This window comes from Hyaena hyaena, unplaced genomic scaffold, assembly GCF_003009895.1.
Source record: "Hyaena hyaena isolate Hyena2069 unplaced genomic scaffold, ASM300989v1 scaffold_74, whole genome shotgun sequence".
In the NCBI taxonomy this organism is placed as follows: domain Eukaryota; kingdom Metazoa; phylum Chordata; class Mammalia; order Carnivora; family Hyaenidae; genus Hyaena; species Hyaena hyaena.
The window spans coordinates 887,794-912,211 of NW_024080706.1; the positions used below are offsets into that span (position 1 = coordinate 887,794).

General features: G+C 39.0%; 1 protein-coding gene across 2 annotated transcripts in view; it reads right to left on the reverse strand.

Annotated features, from left to right (window-relative positions):
• Positions 1-24,418, reverse strand: part of TRIM44 (tripartite motif containing 44) — a 106,523-nt gene that overhangs the window by 47,665 nt on the left and 34,440 nt on the right. For both annotated transcript variants that reach the window (XM_039233320.1, XM_039233321.1), the window contains exons 3-4: positions 15,555-15,794; positions 4,302-4,321 (exon numbers count right to left, since the gene is read on the reverse strand). In XM_039233320.1, the coding sequence (XP_039089251.1) occupies positions 4,302-4,321; positions 15,555-15,794 (260 nt within the window). The remainder of the gene's footprint in view (positions 1-4,301; positions 4,322-15,554; positions 15,795-24,418) is intronic.

The following is a 24,418-nucleotide window of genomic DNA, read 5'->3' on the forward strand; positions in this document are numbered from 1 at the left end:
TGACATGGAGGAAACGAGGTTGAATGACTAGCCCAAGGTCACATGGTCAGTCTCAGGAAGACCAAGAATAGAAGGCAGGTCTGCTGACTCTCCCTGAGCTCCTAATCCTTCAGAGCTCGCTGCCTGTTTGATCACAGAACCAGCATGGGTCAGATTCACACGGATCTCAGCAGGAGCTTTTTGCCTGAAGAAGAGCCAGCTCTGAAGATGACAAATTCCACACAAGTCCCAGATATGGCTGTTACTATTAAAAAGCCATTTTCCCCTAAGTTAAAAAAAAATATCACAGAACATCTCAATAGCAAATCCAGATTTAATATTGATCTTGCTCCTCTGTCCTCCAAGCACAGGAGTTTCGGGGTCCTTCCCTCTCTGACTTCCTCCCACTAGAAAGCAGCTTTGAGGGAGCAGCATCTATTGCCACCCCCTCTCCGGGAATATACATTACTTCTCAGCGGGCTCCAGCAGCAGCTGAGGAGCTGATCTGTGAGGGAGTGAACACAAGATCTCCCGTAATAGCACACAGAAGACAGAAAATTGCTGCCAAAAGTGTAAATTGCTTTTTTTGCTTGAAAAAAAAAATCACTCTGGGCTTCAAAGACACCCTCTTAAAAGATGACTCCACGGTGGTTACCATCCATGTTGTACACATGAGACTTTCGCTCCTCCATGCCCCCCAAGGGTCCTCACCATCCATGTAGCTGTAGCACGGATCTGAGGAGTAGACCACCAGATGCAGGGGCAACAGGCAGGGAATTCTGGGGGGGGGGGGGGAGAGGAAGGCCTGGCTGCCTGCTCCCCAGGGAGTCTGAAAGGGCCCATTTTGCTGCTGACCCTGAAAGGGTGGGTGAGATGAAGAGTCATCCCTTTAGAACGACAGAGGCTGAGGAGAAGAGAGGTAGCTTGCAGAAAACAGGCCGCAGCAATTCAGTGTCAAAGCGAGGAAGCCGTCCCTGGTCAGAGAACGGGAGCAGAGGGACCGTCTGAGGCGTGTGCGGCTAGCCTCCCGGCTTCCACAGCTCTCAGGTAGGAAAGCAGGGCGCTGGTGGATGGAGGCAGATGGTCCAAATGGCGGCAGAGGGCATGCACCCCGAAGCCCGACTGGATTCACACCTTAGCTCTGCACCTTACTCCCTCTGTGATCTAGGGCAAGTTCACCCTTCTGAGCATTAATTTCCTCATTTTACAAGTGAGATAATAATCACATCACAGACTTTACATGAGGATTAAATGAGGATATATATAAAACGCTGTACACAGTAAACCTTCGATAAGCGACAGCTACAATTATTGTTATTAAATAGCAGGACAACTACACAATAAAATTCAGGGCAAAGAACAGTTAGGAGCAAAAGCACAATATTGAGACATGTCATGTCAAATGGCTTGGGGAGTCAGAATGGAAAGGAAAGAAGGCAGGGAGACCCCAGCCGAGATGGGGCACACACAGCCCTGTGACAGATCGGTTTCAACAGGAGACAGGAAACCTCCTTTGTCGCTCCCACTGTGGAGAGCAGCCCGACTTACGTGCAGACAGACAGTGGTTGTATGGAAAGAATGCCAGCAAAGGAGACACAGGTATAATCATCCAAGGAGCCTGCACAGAGCCTCCGGTTCATTGCTCTTCCGGCCCCTATAGAGGCAGACCCACACTTCCTCTCTACATCCCTCACACATCAAACTCTCATTTAATACTGCCAGCAGCACAGAATCCTTTGGAACAAGACTCCGTTTGGCTCATTGGGGTGGTAAAGTGTATATCATAAATGAGAGAAATTTCAGATCAAAGGCAATCTCCCCTGAAGTGTTAATTGAATTAACTGAGACAAATGGTAGTTTAACACAAGCTGAATGGAACCAACAGGTATAAATTTAAGTTTAAAAAGAAAACTTGACTCCCCTTTCCGCCAAATCAGAACATGTTGTGCAAGTGCTCATGGCACCACAAAAGGGTTCTGTCAAGTCCTGGTCCAACAGAACCACAACATCCGTGACAGGCTGGCTTAAGGGAGACAGCTTGACATCTGGTTGCTAGTAAACAAACTATGCTTCATGACTATCTTGTCAAAATGACATGAAGGTACCTACAATTAAACTCTACAACCAGTATCTTACACTAAATAGTATACCTGAAGTGAGTTAATCTCTTCATAAGGTCCCTGCATTCTCTTCAACATGACTCTGACATGTAGCCATCATGACAAGATGAGTGTGTTCACCCTAATCAGGCTCCTCCAATCCATATCACCTCTGCTAAGGTATTTTCATTATATTGGTCTTGTCTGAATGCTCTTTCTGGGGACGAAGAAGGTCCAGGGCTGAACTCGGCCTGGATTTTAAGGAGCTAGAGCTGGCCTTGAGAGTAGGAGATATGGAGTGCCAAGGAGATAATTTAGAGTCTGTTGAAACCAGAGGTCTATGCAAAATGGTAGAAACCTGGTCAATAACCAGGGAAGATGGGGATTTAGGCTCCTATCTCAAGACTCTAGTCTAACCAGTCTCCCAGGCTCTGGTGTTAATCCACTTCCAATTTGGGCATGCAAGGGGGACTTCCAAAACGCAAATCTATTCAGGTCAATTCCCATTTACAATTCTTTAATGCTTTCCCACAGCTTGCAAGCTAGTGCTCAAATACCTTAGGAGGCCTCTAAGGCCCTAAATGATCTGGATTCCGCTTTCTTTCCTCCACCGTTCTCTTGTCTAGAGCTTTTCCACAAACTGCTCCCTCTACCTAGAACAACCCTACCCCCTCCTCCTCCTTTGCCTGCCTTCTCATCTTTCAGAGCTCTGTTTATATGGAAACTTTTCTGGAAAGCCTTCCCTTATCCTCCAAGGCTGACTTGGGAGCCTCCCTAAAGCAGCCTAAACTTCCCTTAATCCTAGCACTTCTCCTACAGTATAAGGGCCCGATTATACGCTTGTTTCTCCCACAAGGATAGGAACCACGTCTGTCTTAGTTGTTACTGAATACCCAGGATACAGCACAGTGCCTGACACATAGTAGGTCATAAGAAAAGAAAGAGAGGGGAGGAGGTAAGGGGAGGAGGCAAGGGGAGAGGCAGGGAGGGAGGGAGGAAATAAATGAACCACAACACAGAGGGAGTCTGTTTCTGAGAATGAACGACTGGAAGAGGAATTTGAAGAAACTCCTGGAGGCTCTGCAGTTTTAAAGCCAGGGCGCCTGTGGCTTTGGCCACAGTAGACAAAGAGATCTAGGCTGAGAACCACAGTTTCCAAGCACCAGGAGAGACAGATGTGGGGCAACATGGCACCAAGGAAGAGGCTCAGGATGTGGGGATGGAACAAGAAAAAAGAAGAAACTTTGTATGTTGGTTTGTAAATGAAACCAAGAAAGGACCGAATGCTGGTTCCAGGAAGGGACCTTGGACAAGTCATTTAGGCTCTTTCAATGAGAAATCTGAACTAGATAAGTGATTTTCAAACTGAGTTCTGAGGAACCCTAGGTTTGTACATTGGAATTCTACTTAAAATCTCTTTTGAAAAAAGGGGCACTTCTTCTAGAACTAAGGCTAGCATAGCAGCAGCCTAAATGAACTTACTGCTATCCCCTAGCCTTAACAGTCCTTGTTGATCCTATGTGACACAGGGGACCCATCTGGACATAGTATTTTACTTTGCACAAAAGCTCCTTGATTGTGTTGATGGCAAAGTCGCAGCATTTCTGAGAACCCGTTCTCACCATCTGAGCAGCAGGACAGCAGAGGTAAGTAAACCAATTCCAGATTTACTGCAAGGCTGAGGCAATAATGAAACACGCTTTCAAATCTCATGTGGTGATACAGAAGTAGAAAGATCTTTTTTTTTTCTAAACAAAGTTCCGTAATATCATAGGATTCATGGTATAGGTGTCTACAGTCGGACACAAAGATGTTATACGTCAGAAATAAAGAATATTGGATCCAGAGCCCATTAAAAAAAAAAAAAAAGCAATCCAATTCCAATCAAGAAAGAACAATGCAAAAGTTTATCTAGGCAGTCCACCTGATAGCCTAATTACCATTCAAATATAGTGCCGACCCTTCTTAACAAGGTATTCTGAAGTTACTGTCATTACATACTTTAAAGTCTACCTTTATCTGAAGGCTACAGGCAGGAAATGGCATAGATAGGGAGGGAGATGGGAGTCTTACAAAATAAGATCTTCAAAGCCCTGGCTTAAGATGTTGATCCCTTTTCTGTGCTGTTCTTTGGCTGTCCATATTTCATGGGGCATTAAAAGGCCACAAATGTCACTCTCCTTCATTTCTGAGAACAGGCAAGCAGCAATAATGTGATCTTACCTGGGTCCTTCCTCGTCACCCTGAAAAGAAACAGAAAGACACAGCATTAGAAATCGGCATTGGTGGAGACAGATTTAGATTTCTCTCTTTTCCCTCTCCTCTGGCAACCTGGACACACACAGTTTGTGCATTTATTTTAACAGAGACACACCAGTAGATGTCCAAGGGCTAAGACAAGGGCTAATATAATCCTATGCTCGAACTGCCCAGCGGAGACGAGCTGATAATTTGCCCTTGCAAGCAGATAAGTGAATGCACAGACCTAGGAGGCCCAAATAATAGCCTTGCCTTTTTATTTGTATGGCTGACAGTATTTAGTTCTGAGCCAACCGAGAGCCCAAAAATAGCATCAGGTCTTAGGCAAAAGCTGACCAGCTCCAAAGGCATCAAGCTGTTTCCTTCAAAGACTCATTTCTGCCATGGTCCAGCATTTTTTCTCCAAACATGAACATAGCAACTCTAATATAGAGCACACTATGGTAGAAAAGACTCAGAAAATTGGGATTCTAGGCCAAGCTCTGTTATTTATTAGCAATGTGCCCTCGGGCAAGTTAATTAATGAATCTGGACCTTTGGTCTTCTCCTTTGTAAAAGGGTAGCTCTGGCATTTGATGAACCACAACATCTTTCAGCCCAACACTGGCTTTTCTCTTTTTCTCATCGCTGTCTGCAAAAACAGTATGTGAGGGTTATTTGTCCAGGTACTGCAGTCTCTGAACCTAACTTTACCAGCGATCAGAACAGAGTCCTTTGAGCCTCTTCTTGTGATCAAATACAATTTTTATTCTTTAATTTTTTTTTATGTCTTTATTTTATTTGGAGAGACAGAGACAGAGAGTGAGCAGGGGAGGGGCAGAAAGAAAGGGAGACAAGAATCTGAAGCAGGCTCTAGGGGCTGGAGCCTGGACCGAGACATAGACAGTGAGATCGACTGAGCCAAAGTCGGATGCTTAACCGACTGAGCCACCCAGGTGCCCCTCAAATAAAACTTATCATATGACTGTCAAATCTTTTCCAAGGGACCTCATCCTTTTGGTGACAGGGTACTTTACATGCTTCTCTTTAGCCATCAGAGTTGGTCTCAATAGAGAATCTATCTCCTAGTTGTTGGTTAACTCCCTGGGGAACTTATCAGATTGATTCTTTTTGTTGGTATAAAGAAATGAACTCTGGAGTCAGACACTCTCAAATCTTGACTCATCCACTTATTTCACCCTGGTCAAGTTACTTTGTCTCACTTAACTCTGGGTTCCTACTTTGTAAAACAGGGGTAATACAATATACATGGGGTGTGAGAATTCAATGGGGGTAATATATATGTATAAACATCAAGCATCAAGAGATAGGATGCACTTAATCAAGGTTATCAAGTTCAGTAACAATTCAGTGTGATCATTAAGAAACTACTACATGTGGGCATTGAGAGTTAAAGACAAATAACGATCCAACCTAAGAGCTCCCATTCAGGAACAGGGGAAGCAGACAGAAAGAGACAGAAAATGAACTGTGTCAAGGGCTCTACCAAAGAAATAAACAATGTTCTATGAGTCAGAAGGGAGGTGACAAACACTGTTTCTTCTGAGGAAGGGGGTAGGGAGGGCTTCACAGAGAAGGTGACATTTATATTGGCCCTTGAGGATAAGCAGGATTTCCCAGGTCGACCGCAGAAGAAGATGAGTGGGAAGGGCACCACACTAGCACAAACAAAGGCACAGCAATTTAAAAAAAGTATTTTTAAGGAACTTTGAGTTTCATGTAACTAGAGAATGGGGCTGTGTTTGTGTGTGTTTTGGGCAAGGGAGGGGGGGTGGAGGACGGGAAGGTTGGGAGTGCAACTGAGGTAAAGGGGGATTGCCAGGCACAGGCCGAAAAGGATAGCTATAGCCAGATAGGTGATGTAAGTCAGATTATACACTGGAGGCTGGATAAGGAGGGCATTTTTAGCAGACTGCTTCGGATTTGCAGTCTTGGTCGGGCGCTCATCATCCCCATGCTAACAAGAGAGAAGTGGGGCGAGCAGTGAACAGAGGGCATAAGGATGGCAGAAGATTTCTTTGCATTATGATCGACTGGAACGTCTTATGGGAACTATAATCTGATAAGAAGAAAATTCATAGAATTTAAACTTAATATGAGTTACATAACTATCAATGACTTAATTAAACCTCAACATAATTTTTCAATTATCTTTGGATGTTCAAACATAATTGTCTAGGAGAATCATTTGGAAAAAAGTAGCCAAAGTTTCTCCCGTTATTTAGAGGGAGTCCTCCTCACAAGCCTATATCCTGGTGTAGCAGTTACGAGATGGGCTTTCTTAAGAGAAACCTGGTCTCAAACCCAGGCTCGTCAATCCCAACAGTAAGGCTTTTGGCAATATGCCTTAACTTCCAAGGTTCCATTCCCTGCTCTACACATGGAGATCCTAATTCTTACCTCACAGGGTGGCAATACGGGTTAAAATAAATGAGAAAACATGCAGAACACTAAGCAAATGTCTGGTACATTATAAATGTTTGACAAATGGTGCCCATTATTGTACTTTCCCTGAACTGATTAATAACATCTCTAGGGAGAGTGGGGAAGCACAGAGAAGATGGGGCACAAGATGCTTTTACATTCATTCATTTCTGCTGCTTCTCAGAAGCAAGAATCACTCACAAAGCATGGGAGAAGACCAGGTGAGTTTCAACTGTGCAAGGAATGAACAAATGAAAGAACACACACACACACACACTCACGGCAATTTTTAATAGGTCAGCAGACACCCAGAAGTTTGCTAATCTTCCATGTAAGGGTGTGCATGCTAGTCGCTCCTATTCTGAACACTTAATTCCTATCCACCCTTGAAGATCAAGCCTCACTGGGAAATTTTTCCTCACTGACAGATTGAGTGAGGTCATTCTAACTGTGTCTTCCACATCTGTATGGCTCATACTTCTGGGCTGGTCCTTCCAGCAGAAAGCCGTGACGGTACCATACAGTTGCTCCCTCTTTAGATTTCAACTCCTTGAGACAAAAACTGTGTATTGTTAATCTCTTTATTCACTGCACCTAACACAGCATGAGGCACATAATAATTATTCAAGAATCAAAAGGAGGGAAGGCAAGATATAAATAGGAATTAAGATTAATTTCTACCCCCATGGCGAGTGAATTTTGGTGTCAGAGAGTATTAGAACTGAGAGTTTGCTAAACAACAGCTTCTATGTGAATGACTTGTTAGATTAAGCAGTGCTCTCCAATCCCTCCATCAAATATCCTATATGTTCTTGGCTGGTCAGCTACTTTCTAGTATCTACCACCTTTTGTTTCTACTTCCACCAGTGGAAATGTATGTTCACCAAGAATCAAGCAAATTTATGTCCTGTTTATGGCGGTTGAACTTGTAATGATGACAACACATTTTACCAAATAACAAAAAGTGACTGAAGGAGAGTACTGCTGCCCACATGAAAACTAAGTTGAATGAAGATGAGTTACTTAAAAACTGCTGTCAACTTTGATGTAAGTGAGACACATATAAAATATTAGAAGAAATAAAATATAAAAGTCTAGGATTCTACATTCAGCTTGCTTCAAATGTTATCCTGAAATTGGACCTTATAAACAGTACAGTGTGGATGTGGTTTATGCCAGGAACATGACTTTCTATTCCAAACGACAAACCCATATTCTCAAAGAAAAGATCTTAACTCACAATCAAAGAAATAAACAGACCTCATTTCAAGTTTAAAATTAATGTTTAGGGTATGAACATAGCATTTTTAGTTATTTGTTCATTTGAGCTTTTCCTAAAATTATCTCACATAGCTCAGTACTCTTCTCTCAAAACTAGACAGTTTTATTTGAACATCATGAGTACATCCATCTTCTCTCAAAACTAGACAAAAGATGGGAGTGCTCATGACGTGCAAATAAAATAAAGATACACCATTTTTTTAGTACTTGACTTTGGCAAATAGGTTTATAACATTCAGGCCCAAAAATGAGATGAATGGTGATGAAAATGTACCCTGATATAACTGTTCTGTGGACAGTTTACAAATATGTACAAGAGCCTAAAAATGCCCATACTTTTGACTCAGTAATTACTTATGACTTATGCCCTGTGATGTAATAATTGGTAGTGAGAAGTCAGAAGTAACCTAAAATTAAGTAAAAGTTAAGTTTGTATCATTGATTCAAGATTCAAACATTATGTTTATGAAGGATTTCTAATAATATACTGTTAAGAAAAAATAGCATGAGGGGATGAATATGTTAACCAACTTTATTGTGGTAATACCATTCTGCAATATATACATGTATTAAATCATGACACTGTACACCTGAAACTTACATATATGTCTATTTCATCTCAATAAAGCTGGGGGAGAAACACACAAAAAAAGAAGAGAAAAAGAAAAAATATCCATTGATAACTACTAATTTATTTTCTTCTCTATAAGTTTTTACTATTCTATAGTGATTAAGAAGGAAATAACTTTAGTTAGTTATTTGAAGAGGGAAAAGAGCACATCCCATTAGAACTATAGGAGTGGGACGGAAACTCCTCCCGTACCCTATATTCTATAAGAGGACCCAAATGATTTATTAGAAATGCATTTTTAAAAAGAAATGTCATTAGGAAACCTGTAATCTCTGGACTTCTTCAACCAGAAGCTCTGCGATTCTACTTCACCTAATCAAATTGATCCTACTGAAGATTTCTTAAAACAGGCACACTGTGTTAATGGAATGGTTTTAAAATAATCTTCATAAATCAAAGGCAAATAGCACTTGAGTAGGTGGAATATTTACAATCTTTTGTTTTTAACAGCTTTATTGACGTGTAATTTATCATACCATAAAATTACCTGTTTTAAGTGTATATTCAATGATTTTAAATTTATAGTTATGCAACTATTATCACAAACTTGCTTAAAAACTAGATATATACAGATATAAAATTATTTTATTTTCCTTAATTAAAAAATATTTATTTTGGGAGAGAGAGAAAATGTGTGAGTGGGGGAGAGGGGCAGGGGGCAGAAGGGGGGGAGGGGGGAGAGAGAGAGAGAAAGAGAGACACGGAGGGAGGGAGGGAGAGGGAGAGAATCCCAAGCAGGCTCCATGCTCAGCACGGACTCCAACATGGGGCTTGATCCCACAATCCTGGGATCATGACCTGAGCTGAAACCAAGTCGATTGGGTCACTGATGTGCCCATGTTTTCCTTAACATCTTTAGAAGCGTATGGCTGTTTGATATAAAATTATAACTGCCATGTACTGTTTTTAACAAAGATTTTATACATATGACAACTATAACATAAAGGACATTAAAAAGATAATTAATTGGCCTATACAGTTTCAAGATATCTACATCTTATGGGAAGTAGTATTATATTAATTTTAAATAGAAAATTTAAGGATATATATATAAAACATATATTACATAAATCACAATATATATATTATAACCCCCATTGAAACCACTACAAAATAAGAATAGAGCTAAAAGGCCAAAAAGTATATTAAAGTGGAATTCAAATAACAGCTCCAAAAATCCAAAAGAAGGCAGAAAAAAACAAGAGGAATAAACAGAAAACAAATCATCGCTGACCTAAATTCAACCATGTTAATAATGCCATTAAATGTTAATGGGCTGCACACTTCAATTAAAAGGCAGAGATTATCTGGAAGATAAAAGAATACGACTTAGCCATACATTGCCTAAGAGAAACACACTTTTAACAAAAGATAGACCAAAAACAAATGAATAGAAATATACCACGTATAACAGTAAGCAGAGGACTGGATCAGCTCGATTAATGTTAGATAAAATAGACATGAAGACAAAGAGTATCATGAGAGAAAAAGAGGGACTTTTATAATGATTAAAGGTCTGTTCATTAGAAAGACATAACAATCGTAAGCATGTATTTGCTTAAAGAGACTTTCAAAACATCTAAAAAAGTTGATAAAGAGATATATAATTCCTTAATCATCCTTAGAACTAGACATAAAATCAGTAAAAACATAAATTATCTGAATTCTAATTGTTATTTAATAGAACACTATACCCCAAACTACGAAATACGTGCACATATGCATTTACCAAGATAGACCATATGCTGGGCCACAAAACAAGTCTCAATAAATCTTAAAAGCCTGAAATCATTCAGAACATGTTCTCTGATCATCACAATGGAAAACATTAGAAATGAATAACAGTATGACATATAGGAAAATCCCTAGTATTTGGAAACTAAACTAGACATTTATAAATAATCAATGAGTAAATAAAAGAAATCATATGGTAAATGAAAATATGTCAAACTGAATGATACTGAAAATAGGACATAGCCAAAGCTTATGATTCAACTAAAGCAGTGCTTAGAGAGAAATGTATAGCTTTGAAAGCTGACTTAAAAACACAGTAAAATCAATGATTCATAAAATTAGCAAATCAAAAAGTTCTTTAAGACTAACAAGATTAATAGCAATTATACTGATCAAGAAAAAAAGGAAAAATCACAAGTTGTCAATAATGAAAAATGAGTTATCATTCTAAATGCTGCAGTTAAAAAAAAAAACAAGAAAACACTATGAGCAACTTTACACTAAAAACTACAACTTAAATGAAAACAAAATCTTTGAAAATTATAGCAAGAATTTAAATAAACACAACTTAAATAGAACACAAATTAAAATTTCAATAAACATGAAATCAAAATAGCTCTATATTAAATAAATCAAATTGGTTACCAAAAACCTTTATATTATGAAGTTCCAGGACAGATGATCTTGCTAGTAAACACTACCAAATATTTAAGGGAGAAATGACATCAATCATACATAAACTTTCAGAAATTTGACGAGAAGGGAATACTTCCCAGCTTGTTTTCTGAGGCCAGATAACCCTAATATGAAAGCCTGACGACTACGTTATAAAAATATAAAACTACAGATGTATATCTCTCATTGCACATAAACATAAAAATTTTAATTGAACCCAGATAATACATAATGACCAAGAGGAAGTTTATCTCGAAATGCAAGGTTGATTTAATATTGTCAAATCAATCAATATAATCAGCCATTACAATAAAATAATGAAAAACACCCACCTCAATAGATACAGAATATAAATATCTTATATATACCACATTCATTCCAATTATTGTTCCCACTAGTTAACGTGTCATTTCTCAGTGGCTACTTTGCTTTCGAGCTATTTTTTTTGGTCCTTTTTCATTAGTTTGATTTTAATGTGTCTGGGTATGAGAGTTTATCTTGCCTGGGTTCACTCAACTTCTTAAATCTCTAGGTTTATGTCTTTCAACCAAATTTTAGAAGTTTTGAGCCATTATTTCAATTGTTTTCAGCCCCACATTCTTTTTGCTTGCCTATTGGACATGAGTGACATGTTTGTTAGATCTTTATTCTCCCACAGGTCACTGGGACTCAGTTTCAATTATTTTTCTTTTTTCTTGGTTGTTCAGATTGGATCTATATCTTCAAATTCACCAACTCTTTCCTCTCTTGTCTCCAATTTGCCACTGAGCCAATCCAGTGAATGCTTTATGTCAGTTATTGTATTTTTCAGTTCTAAAATTTTCATTTGGTCCTGCTTTATCTTTTCTTTGCTGAGATTTTTAATTTTCATTTGTTTCCAGAGTGTGTATTTTTGCTCAGAGTCATTTTCATTAAATAGAGGCTTTAAAATATTTGTGTGATAATTCCAAAATTTGTGTTATCTTGGTGATGGCACCTATGGATGGTCTTTTCTCAGAGTTGAGATTTATTGGTTCTTGGTATAATAAGTGATTTTGGACTGTATCCTGAACATTTGACTACTTAAGAATCTGATTCCTATTTAAATCTATTCTAGCAGCCTGTTTAAATTCAAAACATATGTCCTATTACATTAATGTAACACTGTGTGTCAGCTATACTTCAATAAAAACAGAAGTAAAATGAAATAAAGTGAAAATAAAAATAAAAATTATGGTTTAAAAAAAAAGAAGAATCAGAACACATGTCCGAGATCAGGATTGTGGACTGTGCTTCAAACATCAATTTAGTTTAAACGATTCTGCAGCGTTATTTTGGTCTGTCCACTCACATGACAAAACTCCATGCTACAGTCTGCGCAGTGCTAGCTGCAGGAGGGGCACCAACTCATTACCTCCAGGTTAAGAGTGGAAGATAAGGTTCTTCCCACTGACCCAGTTAGGGATGTATACTGTCCAGTTAACGTAGGGGTGGGGAAGAAGGAGTTAGAGCTCCATCTATAGTCTCCATAGGGGAGGGATACTATTTCCTTCCCGATGCTGCAGGGCAGGGGTAGAAATAAGAGTTCTACCCACAGGCTCCAGGGGAGACAGGCACCACTGACTACTCAGAGGCAGGGGTGATGACAGAAGCCAGACTTTTACCTAAAAACTCCAGGGAAAAGCAGGGGAGGATAAAAAATAGGTTTTTACTCCAGTGGCTCTGCTACTGCAGCGCCGCTAGGGGCTGGGAAGGGTGCAGCATTATTCATGGTGTGTGTCTTCGGAACCAGTAACAATGGTCAAAAGGTTTCTTGTTAGTTGAAGTGCCCTTTTTCCCAGTCCTCTGGCTAAAGAGAGCAGGCTTTTCTTGGAGATTTTCTTCTTGTCTGTGCTCATTAGGATTTCCAGTTTGCAGGGCACCCAGGCCAGGATATACAGAAGCAAGAAAAATCCCAAGGAACTTGCTGCCATGTAGTTCCTCAAATCCCAAGATCTCTAGTCAGGACCATCTTTTCTCCACGCTTTTAAGAGTCTTCTGGTAGTTGATTTAAATATTTTGTTCAGGAATTTCTGCTGTGATTACTGGAAGTAATAAAGTGAAATATGTTTACCTTGTTCAGAATCAGAAGTTGCAATTTGATTTAAATGCATCAAAAAATAAGATGCACTGAAGACTAGAAGGCTGGAAAGATAGCTATGTATATATCATGTATATTAAAGTATATTAAAAGTATATTAAAACATTAATGGTAGAATCTAGGTGGAAGTATATGAGTGTAATCTGTAGAATTCTTTTAATTTTGCTATATGTTTGAAAATTTCATAATAAACTGTTGCAGGGAAGAATCTTTTGGCCATATTCAAAATGCAGGTGATTAAAAAAAATCCAGAACATGCAAAAGGAAGAAAAGAATTCCTCTGCTGAGTGAAAAGAGACGTACTGGGGATTTGCTCTGATCAATAAGTTGCCAGATTAGCTGGAACGAGAGGCTGTTAGATGAGAACTGCTCTTTGTAAGAGCCCTAGCCAGCTGAATGCTACTTGTTGTTGTCTTTAACAGCTTATTCTGTCCACAGCCTGGTCCTTAGGCCTTGTCAGCCTTGCATCCCTAGGAGTAATTCCATCGGGGTTAACAAGCATAGCTCAGCTGAGCAGCTGATGTGTTTAGAGGGCAGTTAATGCTGGGAATGGACTAAATTCATTATTTGAAATGAAAATAAAGAGGGGGACATCTCTCAAAATTAAATCTTTATTTTTGAAAAAAACCTCATCAATACAGAATACATGTGGGGGTCTCATTGTGGGGAATTGGGGACAGAGTTATGCCATTGATCCCTTGAGTTAACTCTGGTTAAATTTTTTGTTTAAGCTACAAAGTGAGCACCTCCACACTATAAAAGGTCCAAGGAGTGCAAAGCCGTTAGGACACTGATTCTTTTCATTTTTTGCATGAACAAATGGAACACTTGGTGTACAGCACATAGCAGGGAAAACACACCGGCACTGGGATGGGATGGACCACGATCTGAATCGTGGCTCCATTTTCTACTAACTGATACTGGCTCAGCATCGCTGCAGCTCTCTGGATCTCAATATCCCATATGTAAAACAAAGATAATGGATGCTCATAGAAGAATTAAGTGAAATGTTGAATATAAAGTGCTCTCTTCCTATCTAGAAACTTACTCAGGCACACACTTTCTTAATTCTGAGGAGAATAAAATGAAAAGAACAAGATCTATTTCACACACTGATGAAAATTAATCAAGAACCTTGGATGAGTGAAACAGATTAACTGTCCAATGGTCTCCTATATTTTCTGTCAGGTTGGCTCAGACAACACCTGCCTCTTGGATTATACCCTGGATCTTCCGTTAGCTGGTTTATCCTGTGGCTACACTCTCCCAGGCCAAGGCAAGAGTGCTAACGAAGCAGTAAGCTCAGTGAGTCAGCAGCAGTCCTGGTAAAGTCCACAGGACTCCCCTAGGTTTTCCTCTAGAAGAGCCTATGCTCTGACATAAGCTTGATCAGAATTTTCAACAGTGCTGAAATATAAACTCCATAATATATTTTTAAGTGGCTGTCTTAAGTTTTACTTTAGAATTGTATTCCAAATGCCTGAATATGTTGTTTAGTAAAATGCCTAAGACCTTTTCTGCCTGTTACAAAGTAACAATGAATACAATGACTAATGTCTATAGTGATTCAGCATTTACCTTGTGTCTTTCATTCACACCTTTTTAAAAAATTTTTATTATTTATTTTTGAGGGAGAGAGCACAAGCCAAGGAGGGATGGAGAGAGAGAGACATGGAATCCCAACAGACTCCAGGCTCTGAGCTGTCAGCACCGAGCCTGATGCAGGGCTCGAACTCATGAACCGTGAGATCATGACCTGAGCCAAAGTTGGATGCTTAACTGACTGAGCCACCCAGGTACCTCTCATTCACATTTTTTTGATCCAGTGCCACATGTCTCTTGTAATCCAACAGTTATGCCCCCAATTTATGCAGTTGGCACCATATAAAAACCAGGCTGAAGCACCTCTCCACTACTCACAAAATCAGTCCACAACCTTTCATTCTGGCCTGCTTTATGCTCCACTTCCTAACATATTCTCATTCAAGTTGTCATCCCTATGATGACTTTCCTTGTAGGCTCATTTCACAACTGGGAATCTGTCAACTGCCTTCTTCTGTCACTCTGATTTCTGACTTCCCTCCTCAACAGTGATTAGTATTTGCCCTATTGACTATACTCCTGTAAGTCATGGTAGACAAATATTTTGCAATGCCCAACTGCTGGGTGCAGGCTCTAATGGCCGATACTTCCATATTGGTTTATACACCAATCTAAACATTTATACCCTATCTGAGCTTTCAATTCACTCATGTTTAGGGACCACAAAGGAGAATTTCCAGAGCTAATAAACATGGCAGTCAGTTTCCTCCAATTGCTCGTGCTACTAATAATTGTAGGCACTCTCCTTTACCTCTGCCTTTGGCTCAGCTGATTCATTAGAGGTATCATGTTGTTCCTTCGCTTGGGCCATCTGAGTCATCAACCTATCCATGTGGGACTGGATGTCTGCCAGTATCTCAGTCACATGAGCGGTAGCCATTGCTTCCTGGATGTCCACTAGATGAAGGGCCTTCTGTTCCTCATCAGCAATCACTTTCTGAACTTTCTTAAATTCCTGCTGTATAAACACCTTCATCTGGTCCCGGGTTACCTGCAGAACACAGACAAGTAAGACCAATGAGTTGGACACACAAAGAAATGGAACGAGAGGGCTGTTACTATAAGTTCTAGGCTGCCCTGGTCAAAATATAAACAACCATGGTTCCTATCTGATCCTGAAGTTTTGTGAATATCCTCTAAACAATGTTCCCCTAGTACAATTGATGAATTTCTTACTAATCTTTTTGCCTTTTTTAATCTTTAGGAAGTAATTCTGTATCCTTCCTTTGCTTTTCCTTTTCTTCATTTTTATACTAATAATACATGATTATTTTTTAACAATTTAATAGGTAAGTGTAAATTGTAAAAGATGAAATTCCTCTTCTCTCTCTATCTCAGTACCACTTTTCTCTCTGGAGGGTAATTACTGTTAACAGTTTGGTATTCTGGATAGCCATTTTCCTATCTAGTAATATACATATACGTATACAATTATGTTCTTTTTATATAAATGGGTCATAGAGAACATACAGTTCTGTGTCTTTTCTATTTAAAATATGTTAGTACATACAGATCAACTTCATTTATTATGTTAAATGTTTGTATGATATGGATGTATACAAATATGAATATTTACATACATAAATAAAAAGATAAACATACCCATTAAAAATTTTCCTTCTTTTATTTTTAAAAAAATTTTTTAATGTTTTTTTATTTACTTCTGAGAGTGAGAGAGACAGTGTGAGCAGGGGAGGGTCAGAGAGAGGGGGAGGTACAGAATCTGAAACAGGCTCCAGGCTTTGAGCTAGCTGTCAGCACAAAGCCTGACGCAGGGCTCAAACCCACGAACTGTGAGATCATGACGTGAGCCGAAGTCGAACAGTTAACCGACTGAGCCACCCAGGAGCCCGTAAGTATTTTCCTTCTTAGTGGAAATACAAGATATGTCCAAGTTTTTGCTATTGGAAACAACATAGTAATGAACATCCTTGGATAGATCTCTTAATATTTGCATATGAGTTTTTTAAAGAGGCTTCTGGAGTCATTGAACCAATTTATATATGCTCTAAAAATACTGACTGATACACCTAAACTGCCCTCCAAAAACAGGTGTACCAATTTCATTCCCACAACAATGTATGAAGGTAAACATTCTTTACACCTTCACCAATTATTAGATAATGTCAAGCCTTAACATTTTTATTCTCTGATGCATAAAATTATATTACAGATTTTTTTTTGCAGCAATCACCGAGCAGACCAAATAAAATACAGCTGCAGGCTATATGTGGCTAGGGCATAAGGTAAACAAAGTGAGAAACTACCAAAACAAGAACTTCTAAACTCTGTATCTGACCAGTAACTACATTTACTGATGTTTCCTAAAGACCATGTTTATTTGAGGAGTATTTTCAAACCACTACGCATGGTGAATAGCTAAGGTAGGGGACAGGGAAATGGCAGAGCAGTGGGCAGAAGAAGTAAAGACCAATAGAGAATTTTAAAGCTGAAAGAGAAAGCAGTTGTCACCCAGGGGACAACTTTCTTTTACAGATAAGGAAACAGCAGCTGCAGGGGACTTGTAAAAGATGCAGGGGACACCAATCGTCCTGTTCCCAGTGGTGCTCTGTTCACTATAATAGTCTCTGGGAAGGAGAGTCAAACTGGGAAAACTTAAAGAGGAGACTGAGGAAGAGAGAATCTAAAGAGGGGAAGATGGGGCCATTTTTATTTAGCTCTGAAAAACTGAAAGAGCCCTGGTACTTTAAGCAGCTTCCGTAACACTGCCATAAGAACACCAATGCAAAGTAAGGCCTGTATGTTGACAGTATCCATATCCTTTCACACACTGAGTGACTAAGTGACATAAGCCCTCAGGAATCCATTATACTCTCTACAGGCACTCTTTCCCGTGCTAAAGAAAAGGGGTGGGGGAGTGTTAAATGTTATTAATGTCTCTGCAAATTCTGTATCAGATTGAGAACTGTGATTTGTGTTTATTTATATAACTTCTTTTTATTTTTAGTGTGTTTATTTCAAGGCTGTTCTACTTTATGATGATCTCCTATGAATGAATCTCTAACCTTGAAATAAATCACGTCTTTTAAGACCTAAGACCTTCTCTTGGAGACTAAACCTAGGAAATTTTAGCTAAGAGAGAAACTTTTCTGAGTGCCTGAGAAAATCGCTTAACAGCTTCAAGTGACTAAAAACGAGAACACAATAAAAACAGACTCACAACTGATTTTATTAGCCCTCACACATACATGTGAATCAGGTCAGAAGCTGATTGTGGTTAGACTGCAGCAGGTGACTAAATCATGGGTTTAAAAAAATCAAATTCTCGATTTCCCATCGCTTTACATAGGTTTTCCAATCTTTATTTTGTATAGATCATCCACAAATAAGAATTGAAGGCAGATTAACCTCCTCCATAAAACCTTTATCCTTTTCATTCCAGTTCTCTACTAATCAACAAACCAGATTTCTGGGCCACAGCATCCATTCAAATTCAGAGGCCAAAGGAGGGACTCCCTGGGGGACCTGGCTCGTGATAGATGGAATACTCAGGAGAAAGGACTCCTACCAATAGCAGGAGTGAACCAACTTTCAAAGCTCCTTTTCAAGTTTTATTACATCTTCTTGCCATCAAAACTCCACTCTGCTACAAGCTACCCAGTTCTCCAAGAGCAGCACACTCCTCCTGTCAGCACCTCTACTGACGTAATTTCTGAGTGGGTCTCTTGGAACCTTTTCAGCCTCTACCCTATAGCTCCCCAAAGGTGAGAATGGTAGTCTTATACTCCTGACTGTATTATACAGTGTTAGTAAAAAAGAACAACTCTACATATGCAGAAAAGAGAAGGGTGGGTGTATCCCAGAACAGTGAAATTGGCAATGTAAAAGGTTCCTTTTTTTAAATGGATCTAGTAGTAATTGTTAAACTTTTTGAAAACCACAGAATTTCCCTTACCCCAAACAAAATCTTAATGTAGAACCCTAAAATATAACAGAACCAAAAACAGGACTACTATGGTTAAAAGAAAAACTTCCTCCTCCTCGAAGTAATTCCCAGGGCACCGGTAGTGGTCTCCAGCAAAATTCCCCTGAGGTACCTGGGTCCTCTACACAAATGAAACCCTAAAAGGAGTTTGCTTTCTTTGGTCAACTGGCCCCTAAGCTGTTAAAACTTAAAAGCCATAGGTTACAAGCAAGTCGCTATATCTTTGCTATGGGTGCATTGGGGTGAGAAACTAGGTTACTATTTAAACACAGCATTTTACTAAAATTACTTAAACACAGCATTGTAATTTGAAAGTTGTGATGGCTTATTTGTAAATAGTTGTAACATGTGAAGATCTGATCTAATTAGAGCAGAGTCCAACCTCCTCATTTTATAGGTAAAACACACACACACACACACACACACAGGAGTGCAGTAATAAAGTCAAGTTTAGGGATCAATTTCCTTCGGTCCACCTCAGTATATTTTGTGGTACAACATTATTGCCTGTAATGATCCCTTTCTGCCTGATTCACATTCTTTAAACTTACTTCTTCCTAATTGAGATGTTTCCTTGGTTAACAGGCAGCTCTGATATTATCCCCACTGAGATGTTATCCCGTTATCCACCCCCCGACTCCCCGCCCTGCCCATGTGAATCTTGGAATTAAGGATGCACATCTGAAGAGTTAAGTTTCATCTCATGGTACATCTATATGCTCTCATAGTTAATATTTCCAAGCTAGGCTGTACCCAAGAGGCACACAGACTGGCACTTTACACATACATAATTAAACACATAAAACCTTGAATTAAGAACTTGTACTTAAAAACAACACCATTCAGTATGCTTGACATGGGATGCAAGCCATTAACTCCTAGCTAGCTGGCTTGTAGGAAACCAAGGTTTTATTTATTTTTCTATTATAGGCAGATTATATAAAAAAAGGAAAAAGCAAACTAGCTAGAAAGCATCACAGCTTAAGAAAGACTTGTTCCAGAAAAGTGCTGCTGACATGAACTGAGAAGGATGGAACAGGGTCAGGAGCAGGAAGCTACACAAAAGAAAAGTATCGGAGTCTATACTAATTGAAGAGTCAGAAATACTTGTTCACTGAGACACATTTCCTGCAAATAAGTTTAAAGGGTCTACTCCAAAAATGACCTTATAAAGTGTGAACTGTATGAAATAGTTTGTGAAGACTCTAAATACCTCCCCCAAAAGGTCAAGAAGTCCACTTTTTCTCCCCCTTTCCTTTTCTGAATGACTACAGTTCTAAAATAGAAAATTAAAGAAGCACAAAATGGAATTTTTTCAGATGCTGCAAGCTGCCCTCACTCCCACCAGCACACTGTCCTTCCCTGCGTGCCAGTGTCCATGGAAACTTTCGTGGTGGGAATCTCCAAGTTCAGGATTCTGGATAGCCTCTAGTATTTGGTCTGGCAGTCTGCTCCAAGAGAGCACTGTCCAAATCTCCACCGGGCTCCAGTGAGGGCCGGTGAGGGAAGAGCTTCATCAACAAGGAGGATAAAGTCCTTTTACAGTGTCTTTTGTGTATGAGAAGAATAGCCACTATCTGTGAATAAAACCAGTACCCATTCCTAAGGCTTGGGAAATTATCCAGCAGCCTAGAAACACAGCAGACACCAACCATGAACTACCTTCCATTACTCACGTTCTGAGTGAGGTCAAATATTTTTCTGACAACCTGGTTAGAAGACTGAATTGATTGGATATTACAATGGGGCACTGAGAAGGGTACAGAAAAGGTAATTAAAGTGAATATTTAATCTCTTCCTTAAACCATTTTTCTCATCTTTATCAGAAGACTCCAGACAAAAGCAGTCATGTATACCTTTACTTTCTTTCATTACCCAATTGTGTAAATACAGCACCATGGGTTCTCAACCTCAGGTATCAGTTACTTCAAGTATCCACTCAATGAAATAATAATGATATTTACTGTTGCTGTTATTAGTATTTCTATTACAAAAGACTGTAAGAAATACACCAAAATGTTGGGAGTGGTGACCTCAGAGCGATGGGATTAAGAGTACTTTTCTTTTTTTTTCCACTGGCAGTCCAAATTTCCTATAATAATGTGTGACACTTTTCTTCAACAGTAATTTTTAAAAAGAAATGAAGCTCAAAGAAAAAGTTAAATCCTCAATAAGATATCAGCAAATTGAATCAAATAATTTTGTAAAAAAAATTATACACCATGACCAAGCAGGATTTATCCCAGATAGGCAAGGCTGTTTCAACATTTGAAAATCAGTTCATATCATGTCAACAGGCTAGAGAAGAAAAATCACATGATTACATTAATAGATGCAGAAAAATCATTTGATAAAATCTAAGATCTACTTATGATTAAAAAAAAAAACTTTCAACAAACTAGGAATGGAGGAAAACGTTGTTAACGTCATAAAAAATATCTACAAAAAATCTATAGCTAACATCACACTTAATAATGAGCAACCAAAGTTTTCCTACTAAGATCAGGAACAAGGCAAGGATGTGTCCTCTTACAACTCCTTTTCAACATCATACTGCAAGCCCTAGCTAATGCAATAAGATGAAAAAAGAAATAAAATGTTTATAGGTTGGGAAGGTAGAAATAAAGCTGTCTTTGTTCACAAATAACATAGCTGTCGACGTAGAAAATCTCAAAGAACTGACCAAAAAACTCCTGGAACTAATAAGCAATTATAACAGAGTTAATATACAAAAGGCTATCACTTTCTTATATACCAGCAATGAACAAGTGAAATTTGAATATAAAAGTACAATACCATTTACAATAGCATTCCCAAAATGAAATACTTAAGTATAAACCTAATAAAATATGTATGAGGAAAACTACAAAATTCTGATGAAAGAAATCAAAGGAGAACTAAATATATTCCACGTTCATGGATAGGAACACTAAATATTGTCAGATGTCAGCTCTCCCGATTTGATCCATAGGTGCAAGGCAATGCCAAGCAAAATTCCAGCAAGTTATTTTGTGGATATTGATAAAAAAAAGATTCCAAAGTTTATATGGAGAGGCAAAAGACCCAGAAGAGTCAACATAGTATCAAAGGAGAAGAACAACGTTGGAGGACACTACCAGACATCAAGACTTACTATAAAGCTACAGTAATCAACACTGTGGAATTGGTGAAAGAACAAACAAATATATCAGTAGAACAGAAAAGAGAGTCTAGAAATAGACCCACATAAATACAGTCAACTGATCTTGAACACAGCAGCACAGGCAATACAAAGGAAAGAGTCTTTTTAACAAACAGTCCTACAAAAATTGGACATCCATGTGCAAAAAAAAGTTTATCTAGCCATAGGCCTTTCATTTTTCACCAAAATTCACTCAAAATGGATCAAAGACCTAGATGTAAAATGCAAAACTATACAACTCCTAAAAGATAACATAAAGGAAAATCTAGATGGCCTTGGTCATGGTGATGACTTTTTAAATACAATTCCAAAGGAACTATCCATGAAATAAATACCTGATTAGCTGGATTTCATTAAAAACTTCTCTGTGAAAGACACTGTTAAAAGAATGAGAAGACAAGCTACAAACTGGAGAAATATTTGTAAAAGACACATCTGATAAAGCACTGTTATTAAAATATACCAGGAAGTCTTAAAATGCAACAATAATAAAACAAACAACCCAATTAAAAAATGAGCCAACAACCTGAACAGATATCTCACCAAAGAAGATATACAGATGGCAAAGAAGCATAGGAAAGATGCTCAACACCATATGTCATTAGGGAAATGCAGGTTAAAACAAGGCAGTGTCATCACACACCTACTAGAATGGACAAAATCTGAACACTGACAACACCAAATGCTGACAAGGATGTAGAGCACAAAGAACTCTAATTCACTGCTGACGAGAATGCCAAATGGTACAGCCACTTTTAGAAGACAGTTTGGCAGTCTTAAAAAAAAACCTAAACATACCTTTACCACATGATCCAGCAATTATGCTCTTTATAATTATTTACATAATTATGTTCTTTATATTTAAAAAAAGTTAAACTTGAATCTTCATCTCAAGCACAGCAACATTTTCATTCTTTGCCTTCCCAGTTAATAATAGACCCTCCCTTCCTAATCTGACTCCTTTTTTCTATAATAAATGAAAAGGGTTTTTAAAGCCCTTTTCAACTTAAGCCCATTAAAAGAATGGCTTCCCCAACAGCCAAGGACTTAGCATACGCTCCTGCTGTCATTTGAAGGTTCTTCTGTGGGAGCTTCAGTAGTCCCGAGGCTCCTCAGAAGAGCCAGGTTTTAGCGTCTTGAAAAACTCTAAAAAAGATCTAACTAACTGATCCAATGAGTAACGAAAGTGTGAAGCCACATACTTTAAAGAAGTATCAGGCTCATCAATGAGAAACAGACATCCTAACAATATGTCAGAGGGACACCTGCTTCAGGACCTGATAACCACGTAGCACTGACCCGCATGATACTGCTTTTATTATAAAGTGGGAGATGGAGTTAGAAGCAATGCTGGGTGAAAAGAAAAGATGTGCCTAACTCTGGCCTGATTCCATCATTGGGTATTCTCATATCTTTTAATCCATGACAAAGACAGGCCTTATGAATAAAGATAATGAAAATACTAAGAGCTACCATGTTTAGTCAGTGTTCTAGGTGCTATTACATGTGTTTCTAATCTAACTTTCAGGTAGGCAGTAATATTTTCATTTTATATTAAGGGAAACTGAAGCCCCCGGTGACTAAGTCACTTGCCCAGTGTTATGCAGCGGGTAAACTATGAAGCCAAGATTCGCCTCAGGTCAGCCCTGTCCCTGGCCAGCGCTCTGACAACCACTCCATGGAGCGTCGCCCTACTGAAAAGGAAACCACACTCCAAGAACTAGTATTAGGCCACTGAAGAGCAACTCAGCCCAGAGGAGAGCACTCAGGATGGGAAGTCAGAGGTCCTGAGGGTTAGCCAGTCCTGTCTTTTGGAACCAACCAGCTAAGTGACTTGGGGCAATCACTGAATCTCTCAGGGCCTCAGGCTCCTGAGCTAATAAAAGTAAGAAGCCAAACGGTTTTCCTTTTATCTCTAAAATAATACAACTGCATAAATTTTACATTCTTGGAGCAATAATTCACCAATTTGGATTTGTCTCTAACCATACTTGTTGCCAAAACTAGAGGGGCTTTTGGGAGACTAGGAATCTGCTATAGAAATTCTAAGGTGACACAAAATAAGAAGTTAAGAAGAGAATAAAATTACCTTTTTCTCTTGACAATGCTGCCCTATCAAGCAATTACCATCTTCCTACCTTTAACCACCAAGCTTATTTAAAAAGTCATATAAAACCTACTCACAAAAACACCACTACAGAGTTGACTCACCACCAACTGCATGTAGCCTCACTACTGACCTGTGTGCAGCATTTCAGCACTACTGATGCCCCTCGGCCTTTAGTTTCTTGCCAGGGTTTCTGTGACCCTGGACTTCTCCGGCTTTCTGAATATTGGCTCTAGCCCCACAATTTTACTCTCTGTCTCTAGGTGACTATGATTGAGAAACTCCTCTAACCAGGGTTTTTCAACCTCAGCATTACTGATACTCGAAGCTGATAACTTTTTGTGCAGGGGAAATGTCCTGTGCCCTGTGAAATACATAGCA